This window comes from Protomyctophum parallelum, assembly GCF_964188405.1.
Source record: "Protomyctophum parallelum genome assembly, chromosome: 20".
In the NCBI taxonomy this organism is placed as follows: Eukaryota; Metazoa; Chordata; class Actinopteri; order Myctophiformes; family Myctophidae; genus Protomyctophum; species Protomyctophum parallelum.
This window is the reverse complement of record NC_139718.1, coordinates 29,539,399-29,563,326: the sequence shown is the minus strand read 5'-3', so window position 1 is coordinate 29,563,326 and position 23,928 is coordinate 29,539,399. Positions and strand designations below refer to the sequence as shown.

At 41.2% G+C, this 23,928-nt stretch overlaps 1 protein-coding gene across 2 annotated transcripts; it reads right to left on the bottom strand.

Annotated features, from left to right (window-relative positions):
- Window positions 1–289: 289 nt before the first annotated feature.
- capn3a (calpain 3a, (p94)) lies at window positions 290–23,849 on the bottom strand (the record flags this gene model as incomplete). 2 transcript variants are annotated; one of them, XM_083791956.1, is made up of 21 exons in its annotated part: window positions 290–1,604; window positions 2,020–2,078; window positions 2,644–2,760; window positions 3,279–3,357; window positions 3,690–3,758; window positions 3,992–4,056; window positions 4,220–4,277; window positions 11,787–11,885; window positions 12,259–12,295; window positions 13,957–14,165; window positions 14,721–14,732; window positions 15,002–15,171; window positions 16,187–16,347; window positions 16,634–16,711; window positions 17,863–17,957; window positions 18,279–18,362; window positions 19,986–20,154; window positions 20,759–20,892; window positions 21,371–21,489; window positions 23,167–23,236; window positions 23,598–23,849. In XM_083791956.1, the coding sequence occupies 21 exons, from the start codon at window positions 23,847–23,849 to the stop codon at window positions 1,578–1,580; spliced, it is 2,163 nt and encodes a 720-aa protein (XP_083648082.1). In that variant the 3' UTR covers window positions 290–1,577. The 2 variants fall into 2 exon arrangements, with proteins under 2 accessions (XP_083648082.1, XP_083648083.1); XM_083791957.1 differs by having other exon boundaries at window positions 11,808–11,885.
- Between the last annotated feature and the right edge of the window lie 79 nt (window positions 23,850–23,928).

The following is a 23,928-nucleotide window of genomic DNA, read 5'->3' as shown; positions in this document are numbered from 1 at the left end:
TAATAAACAGATATTTTATAAGAAAACACAATGTAAAAACAAAGTGATAACATAATAAAAAGGTTTTCTGCAACATCGTTTTGAGTTTCTTTCAGTTTTAGTCAAGATGTGTGTACTGTATCATGCATTTGTTTCAGATAATTTGTTTAATGTCAAAGCCATTGTTAAAGCAGACAAACCATAACTACACAGTTCTTTATTGGTTTAAAATCATTATAAATGCAGAACACTCATTTGACCCAAAGGTTTAATTGGAAACCACGAAAAAGCTGAAGTCCAACCCGATTAGCTGTATCCACAACTCCACTGTTAGAACCTCATAACTTGTCATAATGGTAAAGGGCTTGATATACTTCATCGCACATTGTTTTGCGCAACGGAAATAGCCAATCTACACTCTCACAACGCTTCGCGCTGCGACGTGTTGTGCGCATAGATCGACTATTTTCGGTGCGCCCAGACCTGCACGCAACAAAGCATAAATCGCCCTCAACTCTGCCTTAAAGAAAAGTCCAACCTCCAACCACAGTAATGACGATGTTCTCATAGTAGAGAGTCATGTGTTCTTTGGCAGGGTCTTCTGTGGATCCACATGCAGAGCTATAAGACTTGGTAGACTGTACAGTTTGTCAAGAGATTTGATGGATGGGGAGGGTAGGAGTTGGGGAATGACCATTGGCTGGAAACAGAAAGCCTGAGTTTGGAAGTACTGTGCTCCTTTCCCGCAATGCAGCAGTTCATCCATTGTCCACCACTGAGAGCCCCCTTTTTGCTGCACTGTTGTACGAAAAGGGTATTGTAGGACCATGGGTTTGTTAACTTAATATCGGAAATGGAAATGTTAGTTATAGAGAGGGTTTGGAGGAGCAAGTTACTGCTAAAGTGATTCTTTCCCACAAGTCATCATCCATTGTCCAACCAAGTCGCCTGTCCATGAGACGAGGAGAAGGAAGGGGCCTCGCACCACTGGTGGTCTGCTTTATTTTAACTGTATAGATAGGGGCTGGAGAAGCAGGCGACAACCAGAGCACCAGGTGGATCTTTGAGTCAGAAAGATGAACAATGCATACTACAGAGATGGATAACTTAGGGAGAGTCTTTGTGAGGTATCGTGACAGAAAAAGAGAGGTTTGTGTGTGTGTTTGATGCCTGAGAAAAGTACGGTACATGCGTTATGGGAAGGGGTGTATTATGTGTGTGTGTGAGTGTGTGTGTATGTGTGTGTATATATATATATTAAAAAGGTAAAACAGGGCTGATGACTCAAGGGTGATACTGATTGGTACTTGGGGGACAAAGGCAGGAGAGGGAAAAGGAGGCATGTATAAAGTATAAAGAAAGATGAAGAAGGGATGAGAATTGAAAGAAGTGTGAGCGAACTGAGGGAGCAAAATACAGAATAAGGGGACATTTTGGGAGTGGGAAAGAGCAAAGTTTTTGTGGGAGCTTGAAGGAGGAAGTGGAGGTGAAATGGATGAGCTCCTAACGGCGTTCAGGCACAGTGAATAATGAGGTAAAGGCTGGCAGTTTCTGGTCCTCGTGGAGTGGGGCTCACCTGGGAAAAGATGAGCCTTGCTCTAGGCATACATGGTCAACTGGAGCCACTGCGTGCAAAGGGGAGACACAACAGCTGTTAGCTCAACAAAATAAGTGCATGGCATCTCAAAATGGGATATCTATCATTTGAAACTGACTATTTGGAAAGAGGGAGTGGACTAAAACTTTCTGTTAAAGATACTGTCTAAGTATTTTTGTAGGCCAATCTAGAAGTTACATCTGTCATGGGATCCCACCACAGATTTCCAATGGAACTTTTGCAATTAATAAAATAAACTAACAAACAAAGGCTTATGATATTTATGTTTTCTGAAGTCTGAGCCACAAGCATTCATTCTAAATATTAAAAAGCACATGTCAGAGAAGATATTTACAGATGTAATTTATGTCATAACAAAGATTGAAACTTATTCACATGAAACAATAGCATTGGGTACAGTTAATAGCTAGTTAAGTGCTTACCTCCAGGACACTGAGTCTGATCGTACCATCTCCCTCCACATCAAAGGCCTGGAATGCCCCTGTAAGGAAAACAATACATACTATGATACAGCAGCTGTACTGGATTCCCAACAATGTGGTACGACCAAATCTGACTATCTAGGTAAATCATTCAGTACAATGGATGCTAAAAAATACAGTTGACAGTGATTTTTTGTGTCAAATATAGTTTGACCTCTATTTTGTGGGATACTCAATTTGGTATACTAAAGGTCACTTCACATGTGTAGCCAAACTGGGCTGGATTTCCAACAGTAATCGAAACACAGGCATTTAGCGGTGCACTGTGTTGACCTGCAGGGGCGTCATTTGGGGTCCCAGGATGGCATATAACTATCCATATAGTTGTTTTCTTGTCATAGATTCTTCCGTAGATTCATTCGCCACTTTCAATCTGGTGTCCCGATTTTGGACATTTTATATTTTCAAAAATAACCAAAATAGCAGATCTACGAGCTCACTCTGAACTTGTAGATCGGCTATTTTTGCTATAAAAGCAAAAAGCCATCTTCCAGTTTTTGTTCTGAAATGAGGCCTTTATTGACCCGATTCCCTGTTCCTGGACTACTACGACTACAGACTTACTGAACATTCCTTCCAGCCGCACCAGACAGCTGATGAAGCTGTCAAAGTCGATGTTCATGTTCTCGTTGGCGTAGCGCATGGTGATGATGTCGTACAGCTGGTTGTTGAGACGGAAGCCTGAGCGGGACACAAGACACATGACTGTACAGTGACAACAACATTCACAGGCAGAGGTCAGGCATGGAGAAAAGGCAATTCAAACAGTTCCTATATGGTCTATGACAGTGGTTCCCAAACAGTGGGTCACAGACCTGTTTTTATGGGTCACGACTCGAGTAAAAATCCTGTTTTTTTTTCCTACATAAAAGAAAATCATCAAAAGATTTTGTTTAGAAATATATACACACACACACACACAGCACACACACACACTGTAAACCAATCGAAGAAATTCCATGAATAAAACAATTTCAATCATTTAGAAGTTGTGAGCATGTAGATCTGCTATTTTCACTAGTTTGGGTCCCGCGGCAAACATCGAATTTCTCTTTTGGGTCACAGGCTAAAAAGTTTGGGAACCACTGGTCTATAACATATTTTAATGACCCCCATAGAGTTTTTATTTTTTAACAACCTCTCCAAATGTTATGACCTTAGCTTATATCAACAAGACTAGTCTTTGCATTGGTTATTACCTGCATCATTGACGGCGTTTCTCATCTCATAGCTGTTGATGCTGCCAGACTGGTCGGAGTTGTAGTGCTTAAAGATTCCCTGGAAAAGAGAAGTTGTAAATCTAATGCACCTTGTAATGCTCACAGCTGACCTTCAGAAGAATTGTGTACATCCGTATTAAGGGTGATTATGATTTGTTTTCAATACACCTGATCTGATCTTAGACTTAATATGTGCTTCACTGTAAAAGACTTCAGTGTGTAATGCAGATGAAATATGCATAACTGAGCCCCAAAGCGGACAATACAGTAATTCATCTCAAGGCTTCAACTGTAATTTGAGAAGACAGATGATGCTTAGCTGTGTCTCGTACCTAGAATAGCTATAAGCACAGTAAAGGATGAATAAGAAAGATATAGAGGTATTCACACCTGCCACTGCTTAATCTTGTTCCACATAAGTCTGAACTCTTGCAGATTGAGTCTACCTGTTCCATCCATCTAACAGAGGCAGTTAAGACCACAATCACATTTACCTAGCAGAGTCAACATGTTGTAAAAAAAAATAGAACATCAAAATAGACAGCAAAGAGAAATATTGCTTTAAATGGAAATTAAACAAAGTCATGGGCATTTTAAAGTGTTTTCAATGTGGATCATAGACCCTGCCATGGGGCTCAGCAGGTTGTGCGTTCTAGAGACAGCCAGCCCGATGCGCTCGATACAAAGGATACGTCCATCAGAGCAATCATGCTCCTGCAACTCTCCAGACTGAAACCCTCAGTGTTAAAGTCCTTGTCTGGAGGAGAGAGGTACAACACACAAGTAACTGCATCTTAGAAACACATTTTTTCCTTTTTAATTAATGTTGATATATTTGCCTGATTAATACTGAAAAACACTAATTAGATTTACTGTATAAGTAAAGTATTGTGGTAGAGTGTATAGTTGAGTAGACGTACGTTTGGAGACCACTCTGTTGAGGACATTCTTGAGTTCATTTGCTGTGATTTCCATTTCCTGTGAGAAAAACAGGAGAAGATTACTTTACTGTTTACACAAGCCATCATAACTTCTTCTTGCGGATAATTCCGATCAGAATAAGCCATCTAAGCTGAAGGGAAGAATGCGGCTGCATTCTTTGAACGCATTATTCCACAAGTCCTCGCTCCTATTGCCTTTGATACCCCATTCGTTGTTGAGCGGTGTCATCGTCTTGGCAAACCCACCTACGACGCGGCGAACAAGCCTAGACCACTGATAGCGAGAATCCTCAACTACAAGCACAGAGAATTGATCCTCAACCGTTCCAGGGAGATGGGAGAGGTTTTCCTTGAGAAAAGAAGAATATTTTTCCATCCTGACTGCAGTGCCGAGACCCGACGCAAGAAAAATGCATTCAAAAATGTGAAGAAAGCCTTACTGGATAAAAACATCACGGACTACCGCCTGTATCATCCGGCAAAGCTGCGTGTCTCCTACGAAGGAGCCGTCAAGTGGTTCTATTCTCCAGAAGAAGCGGAGATCTTCTTGAAGGACTTGGATTAGATTCTTCTATCAAGATTTGTTTTCCCAGCATGTTTAACTCAGCGGACAATCGAAGGACAGCGGCGAATCGTTTCTTCGTGATCAGTGAGTGGGAGTAAGTCATCATCACGTCTATACACTGCATATATTTTTTTATATAGATTTGTTATATTTTTTTTATGTAGGCATATATGCGACTTACACTACGTATAAGGAGACCCCTTCCATTCACGGGGATATTTTTTGAACTATTTTTAAGAAACAAGTAGCCTAGACACTTTTTTTTTGGTTTGTTTTTTCAACACTGGCGCTGCCCGATGCTTTAATTTGGTTTCACATCTCGTTAAAATATGTAACTTTATTTTTGTTTTCTATTCAAGTCATTGCCCCGCTGGGCTGCTCGTTCTGGACCATTTCTTTATACTGAGCACTTTTGATTTTATTATCTAAACGTGTAATACCAGATACGTCTGTTGCTTTTTTGTTGCTTTTTTCTTTCTTCCTTTTTTCCTCTCTTGGAGGGGGGAGAGGGGATTGGAATGTTCGACGCGATAGTTTGTTTTCTGAATTATACTGGTGATTGCGACGCCTCCATCCTGATCCACTTCTTATTTGATACACTACGGGCGTTCCAAATTGTTAATTTATATAATCCACTTGATAATAGCTTGATTTGGATGTTTAACGGCATTAGCCAGGCCCGAGACCTATAATGATTATTATCATATGCCGCCTCCCGTTTTGCTCACTCGTCGCGCCTTTATTTAGGCTGGTTTTATTTTTTCTGATGGGCTTCTGTGTGAGTTTGCACTGCCGCGGGGGTATGTTTATTGAGGGCGGGGGTGTTTAGAGTGCCTGCACGTCTGCACGCTAAACTGTGGTTTGGGGGTGCTGGTCAAAATTTGCATTTATTTAATTTAACTGGTAACTGGCGCCGCCTTACGGTAGTATGCATATATTACTTATTTCAAAATATTTTGGGCTGTTTTAAACTCTTGGATCTTTGCGTCCCCTATATAGGCTGGTGGATGGCCCCATCTAGTGGTGTATTGCAGTTTTTCTTTCTTTGCCCTGTAAAAAAAATATAGCAGGGGATATGTGGATCTATAGGAGGGGGGCCTCTGTTCACTAAATTATGAGAAATATTTATATTCTCTCATATACTGAGGTTGTTATATAGAGATATGAATAGTAACTGTGAGGGCAACCTTACGCTAGGTAAGAGTAGCCCATCTGATGTTTGTTTTCTTGTCTTTGTTATTGTTTTGTACTGGATGTTTTTTGGGGGGTTTTCTTTTGTGGGCTTCTGGGTTTTTGAAAGGTTACTTTTTTGGCTCTCTAATGAATCTTAAAAACTACTGCACCTTATTGACAGCACAATACTATTCAAATACACTGGAATTCTGTTGCGCTGTACTCCTGAGTGAACTTATCCATGATAATATACTCTTAACACTTTTAAATGGCTAGTGAACTAAATTTCATTTCCTGGAATGTAAAGGGAATTAATTCGCCAGTTAAAAGGAAGAAGATAATTACCTATTTAAAGAAATCATCCGCTAGTGTTGCCTTTATACAGGAAACCCACCTTACAGATCTGGAACATATGAAGCTTAGGAGGGATTGGATTGGCCATGTCTTTTTTTCTTCTTATACTTCCAGTGCACGGGGAGTTGCCATACTTATTAACAAAAATGTAATGTTCAAGCTGATCTCAGTGGAAAAAGATAGGAATGGACGGTTTTTGCTCTTAGACTGTGTTTTAAACACAAACAGGGTAACTCTGGTAAATTTATATGGTCCTAATCATGATGATCCAGCCTTTTTTAATTACTTTCTATTGAAAATGGCGGCCATCAATGGCAGATGCCTTGTTGGAGGTGACTTTAATCTGGTGCTTTCTCCAGCACTTGACCGCTCACATCCTAGGACATTCACACTATCCAGAGCGGCGCTAGTGTTGAACCAAGGCATGGCAGAATTAGGTCTGTGTGACATTTGGCGTTCCCTCAATCCCAATGGGAAGGACTATAGCTTTTACAGTAATATGCACAAATCTTATTCCCGTATTGACTTGTTTCTAGCCCCGAGGAATTTACTTACACGGGTAACGAGCTGTGCCTATTTACCGGCTGCACTTTCTGACCATAACCCAGTTAAATTAACATGGAAAATGGAGTCTGTACTCCCCTCCTCACCTCGATGGCGATTTAAATCATTTCTGCTGAAGGATCCCCAGTTCATTTCTTCTATGAACTCCCAAATTGATCAATTTCTTGTGGCTAATGTAGATTCAGCGTCTCACGCTAATATATGGGAGGCTCTAAAGGCATATATGAGGGGGCATATTTTGTCATATAGTGCTCACAAAACAAAAGAAAAAAGACAAATCCTATTGAAGTTGGAAGAGGAGATAAGAGGGCTAGAACAACAACACTCTCAAACCAATGGGACGGATACTTTTAACACTTTGACTGCTAAGCGGATTCAATACAATAATTTGTGCACTAATAAGGCGGAGGCTGCTTTGGCCAGGACCAATTATCACTATTATGAATATGGAAATAAAACTGGAAAACTTCTAGCCTGGCAGATTAAAAAGGAGGATTCAGACAGGATCATCGACTCCATTGTTACTGAAGGGGGTGGAGTGCTGACTAGTCCGAAAGAGATCAACTCTGAATTCAAACGCTTTTATCAAACCTTATATAAATCTGATCATAACAACAACAATAATGTTGCTGCGGAGCAGTTTCTGGAGGGCCTACCTCTCCCTCAGATCAATATAGAAGAAAAAGAATGCTTAGATGCTGATGTAACGGAGGGGGAGGTTCTCCTGGCTATGAACTCTCTACAAAATAATAAAGCTCCTGGACCAGATGGTTTTCCGATTGAATATTACAAATCATTCGCAGACAAATTGCTGCCTCCTTTGACAAATATGATTAAGGACGCATTGGATGGTCAGGCTCTACCCCCAACTCTAGAACTGGCAACTATAACATTACTGCCTAAACCTGGGAAAGATAGACAACAATGTGGCTCCTATAGACCTTTGAGTCTTTTAAATGCAGATTACAAAGTTATTTCTAAAATGATAGCAACCAGATTGGAACTTGTTTTACCAAAAATAATTCATCCAGATCAAACGGGGTTTATTAAAAAAAGACAAGGGTCGGATAATGTACGTCGATTGTTTCATATATTGAACACTACTCAGAGGACTAAGGAGCCCACATTAATAATATCTATGGACGCCGAAAAAGCATTTGATAGGATTGAACCTAGCTTCCTGTTTCAGACTCTTGAAAAAATGAACTTTGGAGAAAAAATTATAAAATATATTAAAACATTTTTTACTTCTCCAAAAGCTCAAATTCTCACTAACGGGCTGTTATCGGACCCCTTCTTGCTTTCTAGAGGTGTAAGACAAGGATGCTGCGTCTCACCTATGTTGTTTTCAATTGCCATTGAACCGTTTGCCCTTGCAATTAGAACTAATGATGAGATTTCTGGAGTGAAATTTGGTACAACGGAGCACAAAATATCCTTATATGCAGATGATGTTTTGATTTACCTGACTGACTTGGCTGACTCGGTCCCTCCTCTATTCCAGTGTTTACGGGAATATAGCGCAGCTTCAGGATATAAGATCAACCTAACTAAAAGTGAGGTTTTACCTCTAAATACACAAGATTTGAATGTAGGGGATCTTATCGATCCTTTGAAAATATGTCCTAGCGGGTTCAAATATCTGGGAGTTAATATCAGAAAAGAGCGGGATAAGGTAATTAAAGACAATTACTTAATTCTTATGGAGAAGACTAAGTCCGACACTTTAAGGTGGTCTGGTTTGCCTTTGTCTCTAATTGGAAGAGTGAATACAGTTAAGATGATAGTGTTACCAAAATATATTTATCTATTTCAATGCATCCCATTCTCTATAACTAAAAGGTTTTTTAAAGACCTTAACACAATTATTTCCTCCTTTTTATGGCAGAGCAAAACGCCGCGGGTCAAATTAAGTACGCTCCAAGCCCCTTACAATAAGGGTGGCCTTAATCTCCCTAATTTTAGATGTTACTATTTGGCCTCACAATTCCGTCCTTTATGGATATGGTTGCACCCTGAGATTGGTGAGGTTAGGTGGCTACATATAGAACAACTAGACCTGGGCCTAACTCCCCTGAAAATCATACCTTTTTTGGGTACGAAGAAGAACCTCTCTTTACTTACTAAAAATCCTATTATCTTGAGCGCTTTTGAAGCATGGCAGGAATCTCATAAATTATTGGGGTTAGATACATCTCTAATGAGAAAGACCCCATTATGGGAAAACCCTAATATTCCTTACCCCATAGCTGATGGTGTATTGCAGAGATGGGTTAATAATGGAATCAGGACTGTGGGTGATTTATACAGCAATAATGTAGTATCAAACTTTCAACAATTATCAGCCAAGTTTAAGTTACGTAACCATGACCTCTTTAAATATCTTCAAATTAGACATTGGATTCAAGCAAAATCTACAGATTTCCCGAATATCCCGGAAAAATCCCCCCTGGAGGATCACATGTTTTGTACCCTTATCACCTCAACTAAAGGATTAACTTCCTCCATATATAGTATTCTAAACAATAATTTACCAATTTACAATACATTGAACATTAAACATAAATGGGAGACAGACTTGGGATGCACCTATGATGATGTGGATTGGGAGATAATTTTAGAGAGAGCTCAGAGGGTTCTGGTTTCCACCAAACATAGACAGATGCAATTTAACATTTTTCACAGAACTTACTTTACTCCGCTCAGGTTACACAAGATTGATAGAAGCATTTCCCCTATGTGCCAAAGATGTAAGATAACAGAAGGCTGCCTATTACATATGTTATGGAACTGCCCACTTTTAATTGATTATTGGAAGTTCATCTTGTCTACGGTCTCTGATATCATAGAGGTTGAAATACCACATGATCCAAGAATTTGGTTACTGGGTGACGTTACATTGATCAACACAAATTTCAACAAAGCATACTTTGTGTTACTCGCCAGTACAGCTGCGAAGAAAATCATTTTGGTTAATTGGAAATCTGAAAAATCACCTTCACAGAGACACTGGCTGAATGAGCTTTCATCATACTGTACCCCTGAAAAGATACTGTACAATGTAAGAAGAAGGCCTGCCACTTTTGAAAAGATATGGGGCAGTTTCTTTGAGGCTCTACCTTCAATATCTCCTCTGAGTTGATTTAGTTTGAGTTTTCTTTTATTTATATTGTTATTTTCATGTATTTATCCGAGTTGTTGCTGTCAAGAGGTGTTGTGTACATACTGAATAATGAGAGCTGTGTAGTTTTCCTTTCTGGGGTTGGGGTGGGGGGTGGGTGGGGGGGGTTTGTTTTTGCTGTTTTTTGTCTTTTCTTTTTTGGGTTTGTCTTGTCTTGTTTAAAGAAAAGGAAAAGGAAAAAAAAAAAAAAAAAAAAAAAAAAAGAATAAGCCATCTGTTTCTGTTTTATGCATCTTCCTTGGTCACTCCAGCCACCTGCATGTCCTCTCTCACCGCATCCATAAACCTCCTCTTTGGCCTTCCTCTTCTCCTCTTGCCTGGCAGCTCCATCTTCAGCATCCTTCGCCCAAACCATCTCAACCTTGCCTCTCTTGCTTTATCCCCAAACCTCATCTGTTTAAAGTCTGCTTTCCAGGCACCACTGGGTTGTACTGGATTCTCACTGTGACTTCCTACCACCCTGAACAGTCCATCTCATGGTCGATGCAGAGTCCCCTCTAAGTTAATCAACATTACTTCACCCAATCATTATCTTCCTTCCTTCTCACAACGTGTTTGTACTACTGCAGTCTGCCAGTGTAACCACTCCTCACCTGGCCACCACTCCCATGTTCTGTCTCAGCTCTGCACTGGTCTTTCTCTCCCTCTGTGACACATGCACCGCACAACAATTTGATCATCCTCCTCTCCACTCTGTTCAGCTTCTCTTCATGCTCCACCCTCAGGGCCCATGTCTTGCTTACATATTAAGTCATGCCACTTCTGACATACAGTACACTTGACCTTTCATCTTCAGGGATGGGGCCTTGGATGTTATAAAGGTCATGAGTTCCCTGGATGTCTTCCTTACACTTCTCACATTGTGGTCACTGCTAGGTCCACCCCCCATCAGTTAGTCCCAGGTAGCAGAAACTGTCCACCATACGTCTCCCTGTCGAATACAAGCCCTGATTGCTCGGCTGCACCTGCACTGCTTGGCTTGCACTGGAATGTTTCACTTCTGCTTGCCTTTTACTCCACTGCATCTCCAATTCTCCAATGGACCCATTTCTGACAGTCCTTGCACTGGAAATATTTAGCTTCTACTCCCTTCCCACAGACTCCACATGGGGAGCGAGATGGGGAGTGACATGCAACAAAGGTAGTCAGGACCAGCGACTCACTCGCTGTCAGGCTGGCATTGCAGCCTAGGGTGCCCGGACCACCACGCTGGTGGCCTGGGCCGGCAGTGGCAATATTAACCCACAGTTAGGGTTTGGTTCGTGGGCCCTAGGGCATGTCCACACACCGGTGGGCCTGCATATGTCTGGGGGCCAAACCCTGGTCCTCAGTGTAGTTCAGCCAGGGTCCGAGCTGTATCCAGCAGACCAGCTACCGTGTCTCGACACGTGGAGGCACTACAGAGAGGCTATGTACTCTGCCTTTCACATTCTGCTATAGCTATGTTGACAGTGAGAAGTGGCAGGCACTGGGCACTCCACCAACACACTAGATGCATCACAATAACCCGACTTATTACGAAGTCAGACCCAAACCTAAGCCAATCCAAACTTTAATTTGTTCTAAATGATTTCCACTCTGTTGTCAATCATCAACTAAAGCTTAACTTATACTGTGTCATACGAAAATAATGTCAGTAATGAAGCCCCCGTTGATACTTGATACACTAGGAGCAGTAGTCCCTCCATCCAACGCTAGCTGTCTGTCACCCATCCATATACTGTACTCACTTCTCCAGCTATCTCCTGAAAGATGGTCAGGAACTGCTGGTCCTCCTCGCTCTCCTCCCCCGCCAAGGCTGGTGCCGGCTGAGAAGGTGTGGGTCCATAATGGGAGGCAGAAGAAATATGTGGAGAGAAACAGACAGTGTCTGAGAGGCAGAACAAGTCTTCAGAGGGCTACCCTTTGTCAGCACAATGCAACGTTTTGGTAAGAAATGAGATTCATAATATAGTAAATGCAGTATGTGCAGATCATTCTCTGACGTCAAAGTCAAAGATCTGCACATATTTTTGTTAGAATGAAATTAACACAATAAATACATAAATTACTAATAGCTGGAATAGACTAGGTCTGCCTCCAGGACTGTGTGGAGACATAAAATGTAATATGGGTGTCAGAATTGTTTTTATTGAATGTAAAAAGTCTGAAGGCAGAGGGGGAGAGATGAGAAAAACTCACCACTGGATGATCAGCCTCAATCCTGTTCTCTATCTCCCTGGATGAAGACGAACAAACAGCAGTCACCATGGCGACATGAACAGGGCGTACCATTGCGTTTGGACCATAAATCTATCAATGGCTAATCAAAACAGTATTTTATGACATGATATCAGACACTACAGTAAATCTGAGTATGTCCTGAGTCATTCTTGAATGGAATTATCTTTCTCATCCTATAACAATATATTTATCTTTACATGTAGTATATGATTGAAGACTTATGGCCCGTATTCATAACGAGCAAAATCATACCACAAACTCTTACCGTGTCAGTGAGCTGTGAAGAAAACACATTAGTTAAGTACCACCTGTTGTTCCTTCCATCCAAAACTGTGTTAGTTTTCCTCTTGAAAACAATGTCTTTTTATTGCCACTTGATTTCAGCTGCTCTCCTCTTGGACACTTTGTATTTACCTATCCACTGAGGTTCTGTTATTCTAATTGGGAGGTGCCTTGGGCCAAACAGTATTTGCAAATAATTCCCAAAATGTAAACAATTAAGATAGTGTCTGATAGCATCCAGGTTGTCAATCACAAAAGCATACAAAATTGGCATAAATAATCCAGAAATAACCCTCTGCCACTCATTGCGCTGTCCTTAGCGGCAGCCTCTATCAATATGGTACTCCAAGCAGGATAAAGAATTAATTGCAAATACTATTTAACCTATGAGCAGATATGCTCTAAAAGCCAATATTTGTTCTTCAAAAACTGGCAAAGTGCTTGGTTTGCTGGGCACTTCCACTTCATAGCTAGCTTGAAAGGGACCTCCATTTTGCTGCTTGTAATTCAGATCCCAGTCCATCAGATAGGTAGAAGACCACCTCTGGATGCCATCTTGTCCTCCAGGTCAGCATTAAGTGGTGTTATTGAGGTTGCAGCATGGGAGGGGGGTAATTCATGGACTAAAAGGAGATGTTTACCGGAGCATGCCCAAATCTGAAGTCGCTTGTCCTAAAAAAGATTCCATAACAGCTTCGAACTGGGGCCGATTTCTTCCAGCTCTACAAATCAAATCGCCGTTAAAATTGTTTGTCCTTGGTGGTTTTTAACCCTCCCAACAATCCCCAAGCTATCCCATGATCAATACATCCACCCACATCCAAAATGTAAAACACATAATGCAGGGCAAGCTAACTGAGGAAACACCAGTACAGCTGGATACTGCTTAGATCAATTGAAATGTGCTACATTACATGCCAATATATAGGGCTGGATATTGTTTTTAATTTAATACAATTTTGGTTCTGCAGTTTTGGGACTGCTTTTCATATAGTTTCTTAGAATCTTGTCATAGAATCGTACATTTATTTTGTTGGTCCAAATGACCATATATTACTAATTCTCATCACAAAAATAAAACCATTTGAGTGTTTTGAGACCTTTCGATGTTTTTAATTGAATATTGCTACCAAAACATGGTAGAGTATCCATACACTCTGTTTTTCAATACCCAGCCCTATCAAACAAAACACAAACAGAAATGCATAAAACTCTAATAACTACAAGTAACAAAGCTATAAGCTATATGAGGTTGACCTTATGTTAGGGGGAGGGACAATTACACTTTAGTGTAAGTACACATTCCCCTTTACATCCAGCCCCGGCTTTTCCCTCCTGCCACCAGCCACCCACTTGGCTCCCTCACCCACTCACTCTGAGGTGTTCCTCTTTTCAGAGAAGACTCGCAGGATGAATTCGCCCTCCTGATGGGGCTCATAGGTGGAGGGCACGATGACGTACTCCCCAGGGCTCAGACGGAAACGCTGGGTGACCTCGCGCAGGTTGATGTAGGACTTACAGCGAGCCTTGGAAGAGTTGCTCAGGAAGAAGTCTTTCTGCATGTGCTGCTTGTTTCCATGCATCTGCAAAAGAGGAGGAGGGAAAGAGCACAGAGAATGTTTGACACAATAAAAAAGAATGACCGGGACCTCTATTTGTAACTATACCTTAGAACAGGGGTTCTCAAAGGTTTTGGCTGGGGACCTCCGGAAATGCTTTGGCCATGTATCGCGACCCCCCCCCTCCCCCCCCCCCCCCAATACAAACTGACTGCAAAAATAACCTTAATTAATAATAGCGAAAGTACATCATAAATAAATACTGAAACCAGATATAATCATTAAGAAAATGTATGCATGTACTATGTAAACTCTTCATTTCCATTTTCCAGCCTTTCAGTTGCAAAATTATATATATATTTTTTTATATTTGGCGACCCCCAGAGGGTTCGCGAACCACGGGTTGAGAACCCCTGCCATAGAAGGTGGTTTTTAGAATCTGCCTCAGGCCTAAAGGGGTTAATACATACGTCATACAGATACACATAAAGTTAGTCATAAAGACTGAAATCCACATAGTGCAGGGTGTGAAATAGCTGGCAAACGGATGCTCCACTGCAAGTCAGGCTTCCTCCTTACCTCCTTTGGAACCTATGGGCAGACAGAGACAATGTCAGTATGACAGGAAAGCCATACACGTACAGTATAACTGTATAAAGCTTCTGTAATGTGTAAAGTATATGTAAAATAAAGTATTCAATGTTATATTATAGAACAATTGCCTGAATAAGTAGTTAAATGTTAATAGTTAGCATATGGTTGACTTTAGACTTCTTCAGCACCAGAGAGGCGAGGGTTCTCCACAAAGACAAAACTACAAAGACAGTTGTGAGACAGTTTAGTGAGACAGCCGATTATACCTCATAAATGGCAAATCCGATGGTGAAGAGGTTGGCTCCCATCTTGCGCTCTTTCCTCCTATTCTTCTGCATCAGAGACACCACAAATGTGCAGGCCACCTCGTTATCCTCTGGATCATCATCCTCCTCCAGCAGACGCAGGCGGTACTGAGGGTTGGTCCAGAATGTGTCTGTACAAAATATGGCAGAGAACCCTTCAGAAATCATAAATTCATCAAGCATCAAACCGTTTTACTTTACGTTACTTTTACTTTACTGGTGTATTTCAGCCCTATATAAAGGCCATTTGAAAGTAGCCTATCTCTACAAGCTCAAAATGCATCGTGATGCTACGCATTGTGGAGGTTGTAGATCGGCTATTTTCAAAATAATCCTTTATACATTTGAAGACTTGAAATGGGACATGTGGCGCTGCTCTGCGGCGACATGGGCATAAGGGCTACGCTTGCATGCGGCCCTTTGTCTAAGACAAATTTCTTCCTCGGGAGACAAAATAAAGCTTGAACCTTGATTCTGCATAACTACTAACTAGACCTATACGTGCCCCGGCCTACAGTACTTAGGAACGATGCAACTTGGGTAACCTAATAATACCCATTGTCATAGCACCCGTTTTAACTATCTGTCTGTGTCCCTTTTGTGCCCATACTGTATATGAGATCTCTGTAGTATGCAATACCCATTGTCATACTGTATGTCTGTGCCCCACATGGAGATCTCTGTATCTGTCTGTCTGCCTGTGTCTGAAGAGTGCAAACTGACTGTGAAAAGTGGACTGGTTAAGTAATCAATTGGCTGAGGCAGAGGCTGGAAATTGCACAGGTGAGACGAGTTGGCCTCATTAGGCCCACTGGCAGAGCCTTTTGTGGTGTTTCTGGACAACGGTGTATGCCACCGACTCGAGGCCGGGCACTGCACTCCCTGCGGGTGTGTGGAACGCGGGTGTCGAATTTGATAGTTTTTACATGAGTAATTTCTAATTTGGGTACTTTAAGTACATTTTGATACCAATACACTTTCCGGACTTTTACTTGTAGAGTACTTCTACATTGCAGTATTGATACTTTTACTTATGTAAGACCTGTGAGTACTTTTTCCACCACTGTTTACATGAAGCTGAACCTGACCAAGCCCTCATGCACACCAAATGGATCCACTCTAGAGTTCACCGTGCACACTGTGTACCTGCGTAATTCCTGCATCCTCCAGCAGAACATCCCCTCACCCAGCGTCCCTCGTTCACAGAAACGGTCCACTTGTGGATCTTGTCGTCCTCCAGGGCGTCGGGGGTCAGGTTGCAGATCTCGATCTTGGTGTAGTTCTTCTTGAAGTCGTCGAAGGACATCCTGCACGGAAGACGCAGGGTACAGGATGAAGTATCTGGCTCAGATCTCCTTCGTCTTCGATCACACATATACCTCTGATGGGTGCAAGAAACTAATCCTTCAAGGAACAACTCTTCCGAGTGGAAGGGGGACATTTGAGGATGATACACGAAAGAAGTAGAAGGAACAACTTCTTCACTGCAATGCCTGTTTTATACATGGCTGTGCACCACACCGCAAATAGCCGATTTTGGTGTGTGACATGACATCCTTAATCACAACAGGTTAATCAATCAGTAAAACTTACCAGAACTCGCCATCCTCAGCATTTTGATGCTGCAGCTTCTCCTTCTCAGACTTAGACAGATTTTGCCATTCCTTAGAGCTGTTGGAAAAGTTAACAGAAAATGGGTGTCTGGAAAGCATGAAAATAGGCTTTGACTCTTGATAGCTGCTAATGCACTTAGTTATGAAGTATTTCTGATTGTGAATCTACCACACAAGGCCTTGTGTGGTGTGCCTCCTTTGTATCTATCCTCACTTTTAGAATTCAACACGTTCAGAGACACACATTAGATATATCAATATATATCAAAGAAACACTGCTTTCATTTATTATTCTCCAAACAAATTTCAGAACAAACTTCAGGACTCTCTGAAACTGGTCTCCATAGAGACATTTACGGGTGGTTCTTGAGGACACATTACATAGTGACTGCACTCGTTTCTTAAGACAAACATTAAAAGTCCATAGACGAGTGAAAGTCAGACATTGGAGGGGATAGCGCCCCTCAATAATTGGTGACTCAACCACAGGCAAATATGTAATTCAAAGTGGTAATCCTATGATGCAACAATTCCCAGGTTCAAACCACACTATATGTCCCTGTATTTAAAGTACCCTTTTATACAATTATACAGACACTGAAGCTTTATCCACTTAACCACGGAGAACACCAGTGTACCTGTACACACGATGTAACAATAAAGAAACCTTGAACCATGACTAAGCCAATTAACCACAAAAGTCTCGTCTACAAGCTAACAATGCTTTGCAACTTGATGTGTTGCTTGTAGATCAGCTATTATCAAAGGAATTGATTCAATCTTTGTCATTTAAAATGTTGTCTATAATGATATCCCCAAAATTGGAATGTGTGGGTTAAAGGAGTAGCTCACCCCAAAAGATACGTACTTTCAATTACACACCCCATGAAGCCTTGAGTCTCCTACCGGAGACGCTGCCATTCATTACATTATTAGTGAGTAAATGGTGGTTCACTCACTGTACAAAGTCAATGTGTTGTCGTAAGTTAGAAATGAAAAACAATTGGGGCGCCCGCTGGCCTAGTTAGTGGTCCAGGCACATGCCACATATAGGTTCTGGCCTGACAGCGTGTCACGTGTTCGAGTCCCGTTCATGACGACCTTTGCTGCATGTCTCTCCCCATCTCTCTCCCTCTTTCCTGTCCATCTTCACTGTAACTATCAATATAGGCACAAAAACAAATCTTTATTTTTTTGCATATCACTTACTTGTCACTCCAAGGTCCATTCCATTCTACCTGACCCCATGGGTTCCTGAGACGTACCAGTCGCACTTTATTCTCCTTGTGCTGGGTCTGTTTACACTGAGAAATTATTATCATTTAATCAAAGGCAGCTCACTTGACTTATTTCTTTCTTCATTGAGACAGACGGAAGGAAAAACAAAGCACTTGATAGAAAAATGGACATAAGAAGACAGAATACGGAGACTACCAATGCCCTATAAATAAGACACAAGTGTGTGGACATATATAGGCAGAGACAGAGTAAAGATTTTATCTGAAATGTTTCTGTATTTCACCTCACTTTTTGTTTTATATAACACTATGCATCATTAATCATCAACAATACCGGTACTTTTGCATTTGTGAAGTTGGTGTGCAAGCGTTACCCTCTCTGCTTACCTCATCTACAGCAGTCACAGAGTAAGCATGGCCCTTCACAAGTCCTGTCACAGTACGAGTCTCAAAGCGAGCTGGAACCAGGGACTGGTGATTTACAAAATAAGGTATTACAGAAAGAATAAATGGGAACAAACCCAACATTCAATATAAAGAAATTCATTAGTATATAAACTAGCATATATAACCAGGCTGGAGTGCGAGGCGAGCGCATCAAGAAATACATTTGGTGAGTCCAAACTCCCCTGTGAACTACCTGAACGACTTTTGGGATTACGTCATGTGGCTTTGTGGTGGTTTGTTTAGAGCACTTTAATCCAACATTACCAGGTGCCCCTCACTTGATATTTTTAAGAGGATAGATAACCCAACCTTTAAAGTACGTATTACACATGGATCATTTTGTTTTGCGGATTACTTTCCTCATATGGAATACTTTCCTTATGTGGGTCTACTTCCTTGTGTTCCACCTGCATGAAATAATATTAGCTTGAAGGCCTAAGTTCTATATCTGTTACTGTCTCTACTGCTGCACATCTGCATTTGCTGTTGAACTGTTAAACAGTATACTAGTATAGTATGTATTTTTTCTTCACTTTACAAGGAAGGAACCTCTTTGTTTCTACCCTGTTTTCCTTTCTCTTGTGTCTGTTTGTGACACTGCCACATAAATGTGTGAAATAATGTGTTTCCTGTCCTTGTATCAGTATTGAAAGAAAACGAAACATACTGGGGGATAACAAGGGAAGATATTGGTTAAACTATGGTTGAGTATTTAATTTAACCCTGAAACATAGTGTACGGAGGTGTTTTGTGTAGTTAAATCATAGTCATCCATTTTCTGTTGACGATGTTTGATCATAGGGGGAGCTGTGGGGAAAAAACATGTGAGCAATAGTTCCAGGAAGTGAGGTACCAGGAAGCTATAAAGGTACAGGAAGTGAGGCCGCCTGGGATTCCATCTTGGGGCAGTAAGAAGAGTGTTTGTGTTTGGTGGTGGTTATTTGGCAAACAAACTCTTTTAAAGCTAATACTCACACTGAGGAGGATACATATTTTTCCTTTTTTGTCAAGCAATGCATTGCCTTTTTGTTTTCTAAGCTTTGCGATTACTTGATTTCGAGAGAAGAGAAAGAAAAGACCTACAACTTTTGGTTGGATTACTTTTTGTGGGATTACTTGGAACACATTTAAAGGGACATTGCAGGGGAAAAAAGTGAACATTTATATTTTGAAAAGATATGAATTGTCCAATTGTATTATTTTTGTTTGATCTACTTTAATACAGATAAAACAAATATTGCAATTTAATTTCAAAATAAATTGTTTGGGGTTTTCCTTTTTGCTCTGCAATACAGTTCATTTCCAGTACGAAGATTTATTGTTGCAGGTACAGGACCTTTATTTCTTTAATATAAATCAGACATATACTTTTATGGTTCTGATTGTTATGTTTCTATTCTTCCTCTTTTATGGAAATCTCCAACCAATGGCGCTTTTACAAACAATATTTTCACCCACTTGTCTACACATGTAAACCTGTGATGTGACTTTAAAGCCGATATTGAATGTGAATACTGTCCGTTTGTAGAGGCAGTAGCCATTGCAATGGGTGCAGACTGCAGAGCCAACAAGCTATGACTCTTCGTAACCTATGCACCTTTACTGGGCACCATTAGGTCCGTTCCTATTTGTACGTTTTAAACTCACATCAATGGAACAGCCCATGAGGGAGCCTCTCTGCAGAGCTTTCTGCATGATCTTGTACAGCTCCTTGGGGGCCTCCTTCATCTCATAGAACTCAGTCACTCCTCCAGTGAAGTCCTCCATGGCCTCAGTGGTGTTGCCACCCTTCAGGGCCTCATAGGAGCCATGAAGCCTGGAGGAGAAGTAATGTAGTAAGTAAGAAGTAATGTTACAGAGATAATTTAAATATAGTACTATAGCACAGTGATTCCCATGGTTTTGGTAAGGTCTTAAAAGTCCAATGTCATAAAACAAGAGACAATTACTTATGCCAAATTCCAGCTATGCACTCTACAAGTAGCTCTTGCCCAGTGTGGCAAAATCTTGGATGTGTGTCTCAAAGAATATGATTATTGGCAGAATCGTTTTTGAATATTTGGCTGCCCCATTTTCATTTTCTTAGCATCAGTGGTTGTTGCAATTACCTGCACCACATGCAATACTTGTACCATACCATATGTTGCGCAATGATGAAATAAACCCATAGAATGTAACATGTAGGTTAAATTGTGTTGTTTTCACCCTATGAAGGCATGGCGGATTCGGCCACCCCCCGAAATACCTGTATGTGTGTCTCAAAGAATTGTTTAATCATTTATAGTCTGCCCATTGGCATCTACCTACAGGTGAGTAGATTTTAATCTCCTCATGAAGATATCAGAAAATATGTGCCTGTCCAAAGAAATAATATGCACAAAAGGCTTCTCTCCCATCCTCTGTTCTGTTCTGCCACCTACTTGGCATAGGCCTTCTCCAGCAGGGCGCTCCAGAACTCGTTCCTCTCAGCCGACTTGGTGAACACCAGCTGGTTGTTGAAGGTGGGGATGCGGTCGTCGATGACAACATCAACCCAGTCGCCATAGCGCCAGAACTGGAAGACACAGAGAAGGTGAGATTAAAGATTGAGGTTAACACGTACCAAATAAACCACAACTAAATCTAAGCTTGCCCCCAGAGACGCACTCGCTCTGCAAGCTTTGTGGAAGGAGCCCTGTGTTAGTGGCAATGAATTCAATACAATGGACCAGATCACTAGAATGGAAACAAGGAACATAATATAAAGGCTAAATCAAGATTAAAGGAATACTTCACCCCCAACATTTCTATCATTTAAATTCTGTAAATACTGAGGACACGGACGGGATACAGGACACTTGGGATTATACTGTAAATGTTATTTTGGAGTTTATACTATATATTATTTTGTAGAACAAACGATAATTCTCCTTTTCTCAAGCAAGCCATCATGGGGTGAGTATAAATAGAAGAAGAAAAAGTAATTTTGGGAGTGAGGTAATCAATCCTTCAATGAAAATTCACAGCACTATCATTAGGAAGTGATTTCTAACCTGGAAGTGGAAGATGCCAGCATAGCTTTCAGAGTAGCTCTGCTCCTGTGGAACGACTCTGTAGAGGAGCTTCTCATTCAGAGTCAGACAGGCGATGGCAGCCAACAGCCAACAGTCACCTGAACAAAGCACACTGCTCAGTTCAAACCCATTCAATACAGAGTTTCTGTCCCTCCCAGGGGCTACTTTCACACAAATAGATACATTACAAATACAAACACTGTCCGCACCAACATCTCTTGCTAAGCTTGGTTCTATAACCACTTAAAGGGGAATACTGCAGGCCAAAGAGTACACCGGCGTGATGTCACTGATCACATGACCCCAAGTTCTAGACCTCCAGTTCTAGGCTAAACAGTAGGGGGCACTTTATATTATTTACAACTCTAAGGTATATTATTGACATAGTTCAATTTTGAAAATGAATATTATTCCCCTTTAATATATTTTGTTCTACAATGAATAGTGAAAATAGCTGCAAAATGGCTCACAACACATTGCATTATTGAAATATTTAAAAAATTTGCCTATGACATGCCCAAAGTATGGATGCCATGCTGAAAGTGGTTATGGGCACATTTTGTTGCCCATTTCCACGACCATGTTCCTGATATGACAGATTATGTCATTTTGACCGTGACCTTGATTGTGACCTTTTCTTTATTCATTTTGACCCATGACTAATTTTTGACTCACTACTATTTAGTTCACAATAAGGGACACAGACACGAGATGCAACACAACCTCAACAGAAGGCAATAATCTCAGAGAACCGTTACAGACAGTGCATTGAGGGTTGGGCAGCAGTTGAAATGGGGTAGTAACATTTTTGATGCCTTAAAACCAGTAATGATACCAAAACGGTACTTATGTATACAGTATAGGTATTCTACAAAAGATGCTTTAACCACAATAATATGTCAGTCACACACTGTACTTGGACCATTGTTATTTAAAATGACAACAACAAACAGCCAACAGTGTGTTCTATGACAAACTATTTTCCTTTTGTGTTGTAGAGGAAAAGACCACCTGCAAGTGCTGACATGTGACTTTTGATTATCCAGGTGTGTGTCAGAGTGCTATAAACAATGTAAGGTTTTCAACAGGAGGGGAGCAGGCAACAGGGTCTGCCTAGACCTTTGTCCCGCCTGGTGCCCTTTATGCACGGCCTGGATGGAACAACAATGAGAAGTGCTGCTGGCTGGATTCCCTTCCAAAAGAATAAGCATAATAAGGGGGTGCCACTGCAGGCGGAGAGGCCATGTGTGGGGGGCTTGTTGGGTTGTTTTCTGTACTGCTCTGCCTCTACTGGTACCCCAATATGTTCAGTTTACGCGGTGCTATTTTGTGGCATTCTACGGATGCTCTGAATGCTACTTCAGTGTCTTGCAGTGTCAATGCATCATGCTGTGTGATAGTGGGTTGGTGGGCATACTGAGTGTTGCAGGCATCATGTGACCTGTTCTAACACAGCAGCTGTCACAGCAGCATGCCTAATAAATGTCAATACATTTTTGGATCAGTAATATACATTCCTGGCCATTTATTCTATTTCTTGGTAAATTAAGTTTTTTTTTAAATTCTTTATTTTTAAATTTTCTGAGGTCACCAATCTAGCCGCTATAGCCCCTATCTGTAGACTATTTCCTTCCAGGTTTACAATCAGAAATCATGATTTGAAATCAATTTGAATGTAAAAAGAAGCACAACTTCATTAATTGAATTGGGTGATTTCAGTTTGAAGTGACAACAACCTAAAGGTGTTATTACTTTTTTATATAGAAAATATTTACCAAGATCTCCCTGACAGATGTCGGTTCTGCTGGCTCCTCCCACAATGAATTGAGGATTGTCACAGATCTCCTACAGACACATTCAGAACACAGGAATAACAGGAATACATTTTTCATAACTACTCCATCAATGAAGAATTGGTGAGGAGCATTCCTTCTGCTCTGGTGCCAATATACTGTTCTCCATGTGTAATCCCCAAATTAGAAGAGATAAGTGAGAGATGGTTCTCCTGGCTGACATTACTTCACTGATGACTGTCATCAAGATGGAAAATCCCATTATTTCCACGAAAGGGCATTGACGCTTGTATTATTGAAGATAACGTCAAACCCCACCCCACACACACAAGCATGAGCCGTGATCCTCTTTAATGAGCATCCCTCTTCAGAGTGCCAACCTCCTCATCAACCCCCTCTGTATCCTATCTTACCTTGGGCCTCTTCCAGACGATGTTCTTGACCTTGTTGGACTTGTGACCCAGCTCCTTGTAGCCCAGGGACTCCACGGTGGCAGGGAAAGTTTCATCCTCAAACAGGCTCTTCTTCTGGACGTACTCCTGCTTTAGGGTGGTGAAATCCTGGCCACTGAACCGCAGGGGCTTGTTGAGGGACCCTTCCCCGTCTCTCCTCTCTCGCTCCCGGATTAACCGGTCGCAGAAAAACCCAGACGGTGTGTAGGGCATGTCGTCTCAGGTGAGAATGCTTTTTGTTTTTTTGAAAACACGGCTTTTGACACTTGTACTAAAAGTCTTACAAGCCTAA